The 13782-nt window shown below is 34.8% G+C and overlaps 1 protein-coding gene across 6 annotated transcripts in view; it reads right to left on the reverse strand.

Moving 5' to 3' along the window:
* Window positions 1–1487: 1487 nt before the first annotated feature.
* LOC120635643 (segmentation protein cap'n'collar-like) overlaps window positions 1488–13782 on the reverse strand; it is a 166072-nt gene continuing 153777 nt past the window's right edge. For 4 of the 6 annotated variants that reach the window (XM_039906686.1, XM_039906684.1, XM_039906682.1 and 1 more), the window contains exons 16-22: window positions 12854–12954; window positions 11881–11998; window positions 10934–11035; window positions 8282–8412; window positions 5393–5566; window positions 4805–4907; window positions 1488–4608 (exon numbers count right to left, since the gene is read on the reverse strand). In XM_039906686.1, the coding sequence (XP_039762620.1) occupies window positions 4544–4608; window positions 4805–4907; window positions 5393–5566; window positions 8282–8412; window positions 10934–11035; window positions 11881–11998; window positions 12854–12954 (794 nt within the window). In that variant the 3' untranslated portion in view covers window positions 1488–4543. The remainder of the gene's footprint in view (window positions 4609–4804; window positions 4908–5392; window positions 5567–8281; window positions 8413–10933; window positions 11036–11880; window positions 11999–12853; window positions 12955–13782) is intronic. The other 2 variants (XM_039906688.1, XM_039906685.1) reach the window with 1 other exon arrangement.

A 13782-nucleotide genomic window follows, 5' to 3' on the forward strand; every position in this document is an offset into this window, starting at 1 on the left:
ATAAATGTTAAAACCCACCAACTCGGATTGGAGCGAAGGGTCGAGTCTAAGTTCTAAACCTAAGCTAAGTGGCACGTAGATAGGCAAAGAATGATAAATGATGTGACAGTGATGTTTCCCAAATGGAGGCAGGGTTTTCCGATCTTGCACCTCCAATATTTTGGAGTTATTTGCGTTTTAAGCAATTAAATATCACTTACTTTAACGGTGAAGGAAAACATCGTGAGGAAACCTGCATGCCTGAGAGTTTTCTATAATGTTCTCAAAGACGTGATACGTCTACCAATCCGGGCTAAACCCTTTTCAGTCTCAGAGGAGACATGGAGAGAGTGGTGTAGATAATAAAACAAGCATACAGCCACGCTAAGAATTTATTTTAAAAAACTTAGTGAAATGCATTACCCGTCGCCTAAGTCCCTTATGTTACATAAATATTATTTTTAATTTTAGTTTTTTTTTTCTGAAAAGCGCTATCACTAATAATAAAAAATATGCACCACAGAGTAGTGAGGTTCTCGAAGACAACAATTTTTTTTCAATTTTTTTTTTTTTATATACATTACTTACTTATTTGTTCGAGCAAAAATGCTTAGTGATATTTTCGTAAATTAAACTTTTGTTAAAAATTATTTTATTTAGCTATAAATTATGTTAAGGCTACTTTGCAATACTTTAACATTCACAGCTTAAAAAAATCGGAGATTATTGTTTAGCATTTTTAACTAAAAAAATTAAGAATAATAAAACAACAAAACTTAAAATACTTTAAGTTGGGGAACTTAAATTATGAATTTTTTGAATATCAATTCAATGGCTATGTTAATTCTTGATATCAATATAATTTTTTAGGTAAGGTTGTAAAAGACTAGTTGATTAAAGTTACGAATATATCAACAAAAACAAAACTTATTATTTGATTTTATTAAAAAAAAAAAAAGATTGTTGCCTTTTGAAAACTGTTACAATATTATTGCCGACACAAGTGACATAATATAAAAACTTATCAATTAAAAATCTATTGAAAATCCAAAAAATCGATTCGGTACACAACTGAGACCGACCATTCAGATTTTCCTGAAAAAATCATTACTTCTGGAAGGTTCTAACCGGAGTTCTGTAAGCCACTTAAATAGTAAAATTTAAATATAGCATTATTTAATTTCAAAATCGATGAATTTCATTAATTATATACATTTTAAACGGTTAAAGCGACACTGACAAAGTATATAAGAATTTCGCTTACAAGGCTGTTTGGCAGTATTAACGTCGATTTATTTAAATATTTAGCGAGAATGGACGCGATTTATTCATTTATATAAAAAGCTTTTTAAATCTTCCTTTTTTTTTTTTTTTTTTAATGTACTTTTATTTGTTTCGTGCATAAAGAAGGGTATTTTATAATTATATAAATTTATCTTTTTTTATTAATAAAAAAAAAACATTTTCAATAAATGGTAAAAAAATAATTCACTATAGAACAAAAAAACTATTTGTTAGAAAAGAATTGAATTGAAAATGTGTTTTTTTATAATAAGGGAAAAAAAATCTAGTATACGAAAAAACCGCGTCCACTCTACATAATTTACCAGTTAGAACCTTTTTTTACATAATATCGCGTATTCGTTTTTAATTTGTACTCTTTTCCGAACAGATGTATTGGTATTACTATTATTTTTTTTTTACAAAACCTTTAATTTTAAACCTAGAACAATCCTAAGCTTAGCTATAATTAATATACATAAATAAACCTACAGATAAAAAATATGTTACACATAAAAAAAAAACATGGTTCTTAATCGCTTCTAAAATTACTTATTGCAACGTGACAATGTCAAAGACATCAATTATTTCCTTCAGCCTCGGTTAAGAGGTCAAAGGGATTTAGTAGGGAACACTAGTTCGATCAAAACCTATGCGACACTAAAAAAAAAATGGAATATTTTTTTTCTATCACAATTTTTTAAAGTTTTTTTTCCAAGAGAAAAATAAAAGACTGTTGTTAATCCAACAAAAAAGTTTCGCTCAAATATCACTTATAAAAATTCTCCTCTTTTTTTTATTATTTCATAATTAGTATACATAAGGATGACTTTTTTTAAGCCATTTCAGTATTAGTAGTCAGTGCAGCATCATAATTTTTAGTCTAAATGAAAAAAAAAAAACATTTTTCTTTAAAAAAAAACTTAGGTACATTTTTATAAGAACTCATTTCCATTCATTGCTTGTGTTTTAAGATACACATTTACTCCAAATGATGTTATAATACATTTTTGTAGGATGCCCTTTCACATGGCGACATTTTTAAGACGCAGTTGAATGTAAAACGCTTTACAAACGCGCTACAAACGCGTCTAAGCCGCAGCGCAAACTATTGACGATGTTGTATAAATACATATAACCAATGATGTTGTAAGTGAAAAGAGGTGGACAGGTTAGATCCTCCATAGTCTATTGATTACTCTTCTCCTCTTTGAGAAACAAGATGTTCTCATGAAGAAGTTACTCATGACATTTTAGGGTCACACAAACATCACACACAAAATATGATAGTATGTCTGCGTCTAGAGGAGAAAAGCTCAAGTATGGTAACCCTATATTGCAAAAAGCGTAGTTAACGATGCAATACAGCGGACAGATCATAATAGTACTTTTGCTCTGACTCATAGTCCATGTTTTCAGCAATAAGAGGACCACGTTATTAATAAAGTAGCGGTACGATATGAAGGCATTTTTATCTATATCTCCCTGCCTTATAGGTTTACTATATCCTCAAACTCACTTTTTACTAATTTTACCCATTAAAGAGTGCCGTTACTTTCATTTCAGTGATCTCACTTATTTCACTCAGGGAGAATTTCACCAATTCAGAATCTTTGTCTAAGGTTGGCTAATTAGCCTAGTTGTAATGTGTCTATTTTTACTTATAACATCATTGCAAACCACAAACAGTAGAAAATGCGGTTCAGAGGGCAACATATTTATTTTCCGGAAAGACAAAATCGACCAGCGATTGTCCAACTGGTATTAGTTAAGGTAGCTAAGGTGAAATACATTTTTTGTGAATACATATTTCTTTTGGAAAAAAAAAATCGCAGATATTTCAAATGCGAATAAAGATTTAAATGCAATTTTCGAAAGTTATAATCACATAGCAATAAAAAAGTTTTGAAAAATGATGTAACTTGAGCAAAATGTATTCACAAAAAAATCTTCCATTTTGAATTTCAAATCAGTTTTTTTGTTTGTGAAATAAAAATGGAAAAATTGACTATATCAAAAACAATATCCTTCAAAGCAGTAATAGACATACCAAAGTATGATAAAAGGCATAACGTAAATGTTAAGATCACGGATATGGGCGAAAGTATTTTTATGTACGGAATGCAAATAAAAAAACTCGCGTTTACACTTTCCTCAAAAACTACACCAATTTTGCTGTGATTTTTTGTTCTCTTTTCCCTACTTGCTTGTACTCGGTTATCATGTACAGCATGCAATTGACTATGGGCCTATTCCACTTTGACCGTCTTATGAAATCTTGACAAATTAACTTTATTGAATGAAATAAATTGAAATAAAGAATTCTATGGAAAAGAACACATTTTTCGGTGCAAACTGTCTACGTTACTGCACACTGTTAATACAAAGTTATATGCGCGTTTTCAACTGTGTGTTTGAAAACGCGCATATAACTTTGTATTAACTAATCAGTGAACATCAAAATAATTCAAAGGTTAAACTAAAAAAGGGTTTAAGTGATATCAGTTAAACCATTTTATTTCTAAAAGTTACCTGTTAAATTGACAGTGCTCCTGCTAAAACTATATATTTTAGAGTATTTTAGAAGAGTATCAGCCAAATTGATTGAATTGAGTTGTTTTAATTTATTTATTAACTGAAGTTATATTAATACGGTTAAATTTACAAGCTTCACTTTGCCCGGACAAAGTTACTTTGCCCAGTGCATCTAAGGAGAGTTCTCAAACTTTTCTTCAATACCAGTCCTAATGCCTTTCTCAATAGCTGAGATATCTAACTTACATTTTTTTTTTAAATGTAGGTTAAAGGGATTTTGCTTCAATCCAGATAATTCTATACCTGGCTAGCACGGGCGGGAGATAAAAATTATATCCTCCGATTAACAAGGGATATACTTACTTGTGATAAGTAAAATTTATATTTAAATTTATATTATTTTTTCCAAGATATGATTGTCTCATGCCCACACTAGCCGTGCTGGGAGAGATTTTTTTCGAAAATAACTTCTATGCGCACACCCCGCGAATTTTGGCCGCAAACATTTATAAAAAGTGGTACAATGAGTGTTGGGAAATTTATTTACTTGCAATTAGCCGCTTGGGTTGCATTCAGTTATTTGTTGCCTTCGCTTCGCAACTTTGCCCGGGCAAACCCTGTGAATTTTGCCCGTGAACATATATAAAAGGTGTGTTTTTGAGGAATGCGATTCGTGTATTGGTGTCATATTGTTTTATATGTGTTAGTAATATGTCTGACTGTTTGTTTGTGTGTGCGCGAATGGATGTCACTGCTCGTAGTTCTTTGTCTTGCGGTCCATATCGTCGTCCGAGGTGCGGTTCATTGGGTGATCTGCAATAAGTTAATATATAAAATAAAATTTAAATATCTTATTATTATTAATTTATTTATGGATATGGGGATATTAACAACATCGGGATGAAAACCAGCCCGGTGTTGCAGTGCCATGATATCCTCTCTGCATAATTGGTGCAGAGAGGATACCATCGCATGCTCGTGGTAATAAAATATTAATGCGAAATCTCACCAGAGTGTTGCATTTTGGGTACAAGTACGACATTGCCATCAGCTGCTTGCTGGAGCGAGTACTGGTTTGAGGACAACGGCCTACCGTCCTGGTCGCGAAGGTTCTGGAACAAACGGTCATTGTTCATTACTGTGCACACCGAAATGTTGTTTGACCGCATCGACCCTGAGGCTGTAGGTCCGATGCCAACAACTGGGAAATGTTTGCGTGATGAACATAAATATTTTTCAATATCTGTGTGTTTATCTGTGTATCACAAGTATTCATGTATATTATTCATCAGTCATCAGTCATGTCGACGGTTGACTCACAACGAGAATAAATATCGACGGTTGGCTTATCTGGAATACATGCCAACGGTTGACTTAGAAGACGTCTGAAAGTTGACTTTACTGGAATGCATGCCTATGATAAACTAACATTGAATGCATGTCGACGGTTGACTCATCTGGAATACATGCCGATGGTGAACTCGCCTGGAATACATGTCGATGGTTGACTCGTTGAAAATAAATATCGACGGTTGGCTTATCTGGAATACATGTTGACGGTTGCCTTAACTGGAATACATGTCGACGGTTGACTCACCTGGAATACATGTCGATACAGTGCGGCGAATCGCTCCTTCACCCGTTGCCTCTCCGCCATGAGCGAGTGGTGGTCTCTTTGGGTGCGTGCTTTCCTATCGCGTACTGTACGCACTTCGTCCGCCAGCGACGTGATCTGATCAAGCTTCCGTTTGCGACAGTTCTGAGCTGCGACCTGAATGAACATATGAATAATAAATAAATAAATATACTACGATAATACACACATCGCCATCCAGCCCCAAAGTAAGCGTAGCTTGTGTTATGGGTACTAAGATTACTGATGAACATTTTAATGTATAATACGCATAAATACTTATATACAAATAAACACCGAGACACTGTAAAACATTCATGTTCGTCACACATACATTTTACAGTTTTGGGAATCAAACCCACAGCCTTGACTCAGAAAGCAGGGTCGCTGCCCACGGCGCCAATCGGCCGTCAATGATGAATAGTATATTCATTTACTATTGTACTATTGCACACAAAAAGGCAAAATTTGGCGCGTTAGGGAATAATTATAAGAGTAAATTATTACGATGCGCGCGCGCACCGTCACAAAAAACCGACACCCTCAAGTTAGCTATAGTCGACGCAGTAAAAGTGAGGACATCTACGTATGTTTGCGTGGGAACTGACAACTGTATTCACGATCTGTATTTATTTGTGGTATTTAAATAAACTTTATTGAACTAGATAATGCGTTATAGTAAAACTTTTGAAGTATTAAATAACTTTTTTCTATTGTTAGTGTCGTTTTTTCTACTAACGTAGAATAAGGCGAAAGATAAAAAATTTGAAAAGATTTTAATATAACTAGAAGTAACACGCGTACATAAGTATGCACACGTTTTTTTTTCCACTACAAGTTAGCCCTTGACTGCAATCTCACCTGGAGGTAAGTGATGATGCAGGTATATAATACCCCTAATCGGTTTCTACGCGACATCGTAACGGAACGCTAGATCGCTGAACGGAAACGGCAGAAGCCCCCACCAGACCGGACCGGACCAGAGAGAATTCAGAAATAAAAAAATTCCAAAGGTTCCAAAGGAACCCGGGACCTTCCACTTAAATTCACAGCGCTCACCGCTACGCCAGGGAGGTCGTCAAATATTTCTTTATCGAAGTAGGCACATAGATGGCACTTTTGATGCGTTCATTACATACAAAACGTGTACATAATACATAGTAGTGAGTAGTGAAGTTTAAAAAGAAAAAACATACTAAGAATCGAGCAATGAGCGATGCGAAATGAAAGTTTGTATGGAAAAATTAATTTTAAAGAAGTACGTATTAAAACAAGGTGTTGGCCCAGTTGGTAGGACTGCGACTTCACTTTCGGGGGAGCGAGTCCGAATCCTCGCACCTCTTTCTTTTCTAAGTTATGTGCGTTTTAAGCAATTCAAATATCACATGCTTCAACGGTGAAAGAAAACATCGTGAGGAAACCTGCATGCCTGAGAGTTCTACATAATGTTCTCAAAGGTGTGTGAAGTCCACCAATCCGCACTGGGCCAGCGTGGTGGACTACGGCCTTAACGGGGGGTTAACGAGTCACTGTGGGAGGAGACCCGCGCTCTTTTGTGGGCCGGTAGTTGGTATGATGATGTAGACAGATAGATAGATAGATAGACAAATTCTTTATTTTACACAACTAAGGGATAAAGATAATATAAATTGAAAACATAAATACAAGAGAAATAAAAATGCGCAAAGGCGGTCGTAAAGAAGAAGAGGAGTATGGAAACGGGATACTGCAATTTTTAAAAATATGTCATGTCAAACTACATCAACTGTATATAACAATAATACATAAATAGCTAATACAAATACAAATAATATAGAATTAAATTAATAAAAATTTTAAATTATTAAATTAATTAATCAACGAATTAGTTTGTCCATCCAGAGGGGCAATGCTGCCAGCATCTTAGGAACTGTGGCTCGCTGCGGTGGTTTCGAGGACGTTTTAGATTTTATTTAGTTTTTAAATAGTTTATTTTAGGTTATAGTTATGTATTAATAAAAATAGGCAAAGGCAAATAATATAGAAATATTATACATATCTTAATATATAAAAATCTCCTGTCACGATGTTTGTCCGCGATGGACTCCTAAACTACTTAACCGATTTTAAATTAAATTGGCACACCGTGAGCAGTCTGGTCCAACTTAAGAGATAGGATAGCTTAGATCTTTAATTATAGTCACAATTGTATTTTATTGCAAATTATTTGTCTATAATTAATTGACAGTCACATGTTATATATATATATATACTACTATACTCATTTAAGGCTTAGCGATTCTGAATACTTTAAAAACAAAATCAAACGCAGACGAAGTCGCGGGCAACAGCTAGTATATATATAGAAATACATACAGAGCAAATATATAAGTTTATGACTCCGTAGTTTTAAACGACTTTTGAAGATGCTTAATGATTAAGACTGTCTAATGTCTCTTGGCAATCCATTCCAGAGTATAACTACCTTGGCTGTAAAAGAATTTCCATACGCATGCCAGTGACTGGCAGGAACAAGCAAACTTTTGTCATCCTTAGCCCTCAACAGAACATTGCTACCAAGAAATTTGAATCGCTTTTTTAATGACAAGGTTGCTTGGAAGCATCCGGCTCCGCTTTCATCTCTCACAAGATGGAAAAATGAATGTTAAAATGTAAAATACAAACTTGTTATGTTGGAAAAGAGCAACTGCTGAGTTTCTTGCCGGCTTCTTCTCGGTAGAATCTGCCTTCCGAACCGGTGGTAGAGTCACTACACACAGACAGACTTGACGTTTCAAAAGTGCTTATTTTTTTTTAAATTTCTTTTAAATATGGTGGCGTCTGACGCTAAAATAAAATAGAATGTAAGCTTACCTTATTTTTGCCCCTCCTTCGTATATCCCTTATAAGAGACAGCTGGGCTTCGCTCAGGTCGTGTTTGGACAGGCGTTCGTTGAATTCATCCATCGGCAGATTAATAATTTCCTGCACCTCCAGCGGGATACCTGTCGGATGAATGAGTGGAACTTAAGAAAAGGGCAAACTTAAACAAAAGGCAAACTTAAGAACAGGGCAAACTTAAACAAAAGGCAAACTTAAGAAGAGGGCAAACTTAAACAAAAGGCAAACTTAAGAAAAGGGCAAACTTAAACAAAAGGCAAACTTAAGAAGAGGGCAAACTTAAGAAGAGGGCAAAGTTAATGAAAAGGGCAAATTAAATGAAAGGACAAACTTAAAGATAAGGGAAAACTGAAGAAAAGGGCAAAGATAAAAAAGGGCTAACTTAAATAATAGGGCAAACTTAAGAAGAGGGCAAAGTTAATGAAAATGGGAAAATTTAAGAAATAAATAAATTAATATACTACGACTATACACATGGTCATCTAGGCCCAAAATAAGCGTAGCTTATGTTATGGGTACTAAGATGACTGATAAATATTTTTATAAATAACATACATAAATACTTATAATTTACATATAAACACCCAGACAGACAAGAAAAGGGCAAAGTTAAAGAAAAAAGCCAATCTAATGAAAGGACAAACATTAAAAGAGGGAAAGGTTAATGAAAAGGGCAAACTTAAGAAGAGGACAAATTTAAAGAATAAACTTAAAGAAAAGGGCAAACTTAAGAATAGGGTAAACTTAAGGAAAGGGTACACTTAATAACTAAATCTTAAATTATAAAGTTAAAAAACTGCCTACATAAATAGTCCACCTACATAATATAGTGTACATTATTCTACTAGTTAAGCCCTTTCATTTGATACCAATATTGAGGGAGTGGTGAAAAAAAGGCACACATACTATATTTTTAGAGTGGACGCTTGCGTCGTGCGTGCGTTAATAGAACAGAAAAAAATCTTTTTTCGGTATCAATACTACAATTATGTTACAAATGCCAAAGTATGTTAGACTGTTAGTTTGTTTGTTTGTCCGTACTTCACGCCCTAACCTAGCAAGCAATCGACTTTATGATTTACATAGAGTTAATTGAAAGAACGGAGAGTAACATGACGTTTATACAACGTGTAAATTAAAACGGAAGTAATACTTCACAGGCTTGAGAGGCACATTATGTTCTGTCTTTGAGACTTATCTGTGAAACCGAAACCCTAACAGTTTTTGAGTAAACCACTGCCATAGTTTTTACTGAAAAAAAAAACAGATACAGCCCTCACATCACATGCAAAAGTAAAATCAAGTGGCTCGTGTCACTTTATTAGATACGCGTCGCGTAGCGTAGGTACTATGCGCGTTTCGGTATTTTATCTTCAACAGGGTTGCCAATATTTTGAATTAGTTTGTATGCAAAAATAAATAGTTTCTTTTGATTTAATATTTTTACTGGGTGATTCCTTATGAAATATACCTATGCATCCAACAGTATTATTTCGTAATTCCATTACACGTTGAATATATCCAAAAAAAAAAATGGATTTATAACACTTTTCTGTGTAATTGATGGTACATACAGTAACTGTTAGAATCTCTATGCTATAAATTATTAGTACATATGACCCACTCGTTACTTCCTCTCTGTAATGTACCCATAGAGTAAACACCCAAGGTTTTAGCTCTTAAGTTTATTTGTTAATATATGTTAATATTGAGCCAGCGCAATTAAAGAATTGATTTATGAAAAACAGTCGATATCGTGCTATCTCTTTCTGGCACTATACAATATTTAGCGAAAGAAATAGGTGCTATTTACAAATTACAATTACAAATACAACGTTTGCTTCTTGTAAATACATTCTTTATTGGCGCGGTTTATACTTCTTATTTAATTTAACGATTTTCAAATATATTGATTCATTATAACTTTTTCTATTTAACTGACAGTACACGCTATTTTTTTGAAGTAAAACTTCTTTAGGCGCGACTCAGATTTTTTTCTGTTGGAAGTAACGCTTACGTCAGACGTCTGTGTAGTTTCCACAATTTAAAAATAATAATTTGGATCGGTCGTAAGTATATGTCGTATACTCCACGCTTCTTGACTTATACGCCAGCTACTGGCAAATATAATAATCAATTAGGATTATTTATTTCAAATATTTTCAAACGGATCAATTGTGAATGGCGAAGTAAATAAAAATTCAACAGTTTTAGAAAAAATATCTTAAATTACAAAGTTTTTGAAAATTGCTTAATATACTTGTTTATTTATTAGTTTGTAATACATAAAATATTAGTAAATTTTCTGACGATTGCGACATTCTATAATATTCAATGACAAGGTTATATCGACATGTGCTGATCTAAGCTAAAATTTTCTACTCTAAATTATTCTATTTAACAAGTCAAAATTTTTATAAAATGTGAAAGAGATATTAATGAAATGGTTGAGTCCCTGGAATACATTACTCTTTCATCAATAAAAAAATAATAAAGGTTTTACTTAAATCGCGCGTAACACGCACACACTATTTTTTTTTAAAGTCTTCGTTATCTATGGTTAACATAATATTTATTAGTAACAAAAGTAGGCCACTCGTGACTTGTTCTCTGTAATGTACATACCCATAGAGTACATACCCAGTGCTTTAGCTCGTTTCTCGTCCCGCGATAGGTGCGACCCCCCGCAGCCGCCATCCGACGTGCTCCCGTCCGTAAGTCGACGTACTGTGAAATAATAAAGAAAATAATAAAATGAGTGTTAGTTAACTTATTCGTATACTCATTGAGAGAACCGGCGCGCAAGCAAAGTGCCAACCCCACACAGTATACTCCACATCGCATCCATTGGAGTCTCTCTTGGGCGGTTGAATTAACTCGGTATTTAAACCAAAAAAGAAACAGTTTTCCACTGAGTTTTCCAGTTTTCTTTTGATTGAGAAATTTTGGATTACATGAACGATTAACAAAGCTTGGGTATGAATTGCTCTAGCTTCACAGATAAATATTAATTGACTGTGAGATGGTGATAAAAAAACCTCAGCTAAGTTTGTTGTGGGAATAGACCAGGATGCGTTTGGAACCATCCTCCTAGCTTTAGTATTAAGTCAACAAAAGTAGTTATCACCAACACAATAATGGTAACATGTACGTATAGACGCTTCATAATTGTTAGGTCTACATGAATAAAACATTTTTGAATTTGAATATTATATTCTCCGTTATTTTATTTTAGTTCACTATTTCGTGAGTTTTACCAAATATTGATTCATAGACTATTCTAGAGTGTTCTATAAACATGTGATGTAATAGTAAATGTACTTTCGGGGGGCCGAGTTGAAATCCCAGCATATTCTAACTTTTCTAAGTTATATGTGTTCCAAGCAATTAAAATGTCACTTGCGCCAAAGGTGAAGGGTTTTCCTAGGGTCTTGTGGAGTCCACCAATCCGCAGTGAGCCAGAGTGGTGGACTGCGGCCTACACCCTTTTCATTGTGCGAGGAGACCCGCGCCATTTAGTGGGCCGGTAACGGGTCGATATGCTGAGGTAATGATACGTATTGGTACATTACCTCTCTTGTCTCTCAGCGGCGGCCGCTCGGCCGGTAGCGGCGCGCTGTATGTGTGGTTGTGTCTCACTCTATCGCCCGAACCAAAACCGAACCGAGGCCCGGGACTCGGCACTGCGCTCTGCGGACAAACAATAACAATGACATATTCCTTACTAAAATCTGTCAAAATAATTCTCTACCGATATTTAAAAAATAAAAAAATATATATATTTATATACTACGACAATACACACATCGCCATCTAGCCCCAAAGTAAGCGTAGCTTGTGTTACGGGTACCAAGATGACTGATGAATATTTTTATGAATAATATACATAAATACTAATAATATACATAAACACCCAGACACTGAAAAACAGTCTTGTTCATCACACAAACTTGTTTCATGTGGGAATCGAACCCACGGCCATGGACTCAGAAAGCAGAGTCGCTGCCCACTGCACCAGTCGGCCGTTAATATTGGGTGTGCAATAAGGCTTTAGGGGTACATCATTAACTGTCTCGGAGACTTATCTGTGAAACCGAAACGCTAATAAATAGTTTTTTAGTAAACCTATTATTGCCGTAGTTTTTACTGAAATAAATCAGATACAGATATCAGATATCACATGCAAAATTCAAGTGACACCTGTCACTTTATTAGGTACGCGTCGCGTAGCGTAAGTGCTACGCGCGTCTCGGTCTTTGATCTTCAATAGGGTTGCCACAAGTTAACACTTAGAAAGTTTTGAGTTAGTTTTTATGAAAAGTTTAATATTCTTGCCTCTTTTGATTTAATATCTTTATTATTATTATTAAACTCTTTATTTGTATACCACAACATTTAAAATGTAACAAAAACAGAATCATCGAAAGAAGTAGTAATACAAACAGGCTTTACAGGGTGATTCCTTATGAAATATAATTATGCATACTTCAATAGGTTTTCGTTACACGTTGCATAATAGTGAGTATATAGTAGTAAGTTAGTTACCTGTAGTAGCGCGTGGCTGGAGTGCGGTGCATTGATGTCCAACGCTGGCTGGAGGAGTGGCACGTGGGGCGGTGCAATTTGAGATCGCGCATTGTACTCCACTGTGGAACATATGTTTATTTCGTCATCGTCGACCCATTAACGGCCCACTACAGAGCACGGGTCTCCTCCCACAATGAGGAGGAGTTGAGGCCGTAGTCCACCACGCTGGCCCGGTGCGGATTGGTGGACTCCACACACCTTCCTTTGAGAACTATCAGGCATGCAGGTTGACCCAATACCCGACTTAAGATCGCTTTGCGCTTTCGACTCCAGCGTTTTTAAATCGGGCTCGTACTTCTATGCTTTAAAAAAAATTAGCATGTTTTGTACATTAGATACATGTATATGTTTGTTTAACGTACATAAAGTCAAAGTCAAAAATATCTTTGTTCGAGTAGGCCCATAGGTGGCACTTTTGATGCGTACATTACATGAGAATTACACGGTAGTGAGATGATGGCGATAACCATATTCGTAAACTTAAAACTAAAGCTACAAGGGTTCCAAACGCGTGCTGGTCTAAGAAGAAGCACACAACAAACTTAGCCGGGTGTTTTTTTTGTTATCACCATCTCACATTGTCAATTAAAATTATTAGAAGAGCAACAATTCAGACCCAAGCTTTTTTATCGATTACGTAGAATAAATTGGTTCGACATCCCAAAAAGCTAGTGGTGGCAAAACGTTGTACGAGTATATTTTAGAATTTGAAATGTAGTTATACCCGTCCAATGATTGTTGACGGCGACGAAAAAACTCATGTTTTACAACTTTTTAATTAAACATACAAAACATTTCGTAATTCTCGATTAAATAAATAAAAATGAAATAAATAATTTTTTGCCAATGACGCATACAGATTACAAAGGCTGTATGGCTAATCACCT

The sequence above is a fragment of the Pararge aegeria genome, chromosome 27 (assembly GCF_905163445.1).
Source record: "Pararge aegeria chromosome 27, ilParAegt1.1, whole genome shotgun sequence".
NCBI classification, from domain to species: Eukaryota; Metazoa; Arthropoda; class Insecta; order Lepidoptera; family Nymphalidae; genus Pararge; species Pararge aegeria.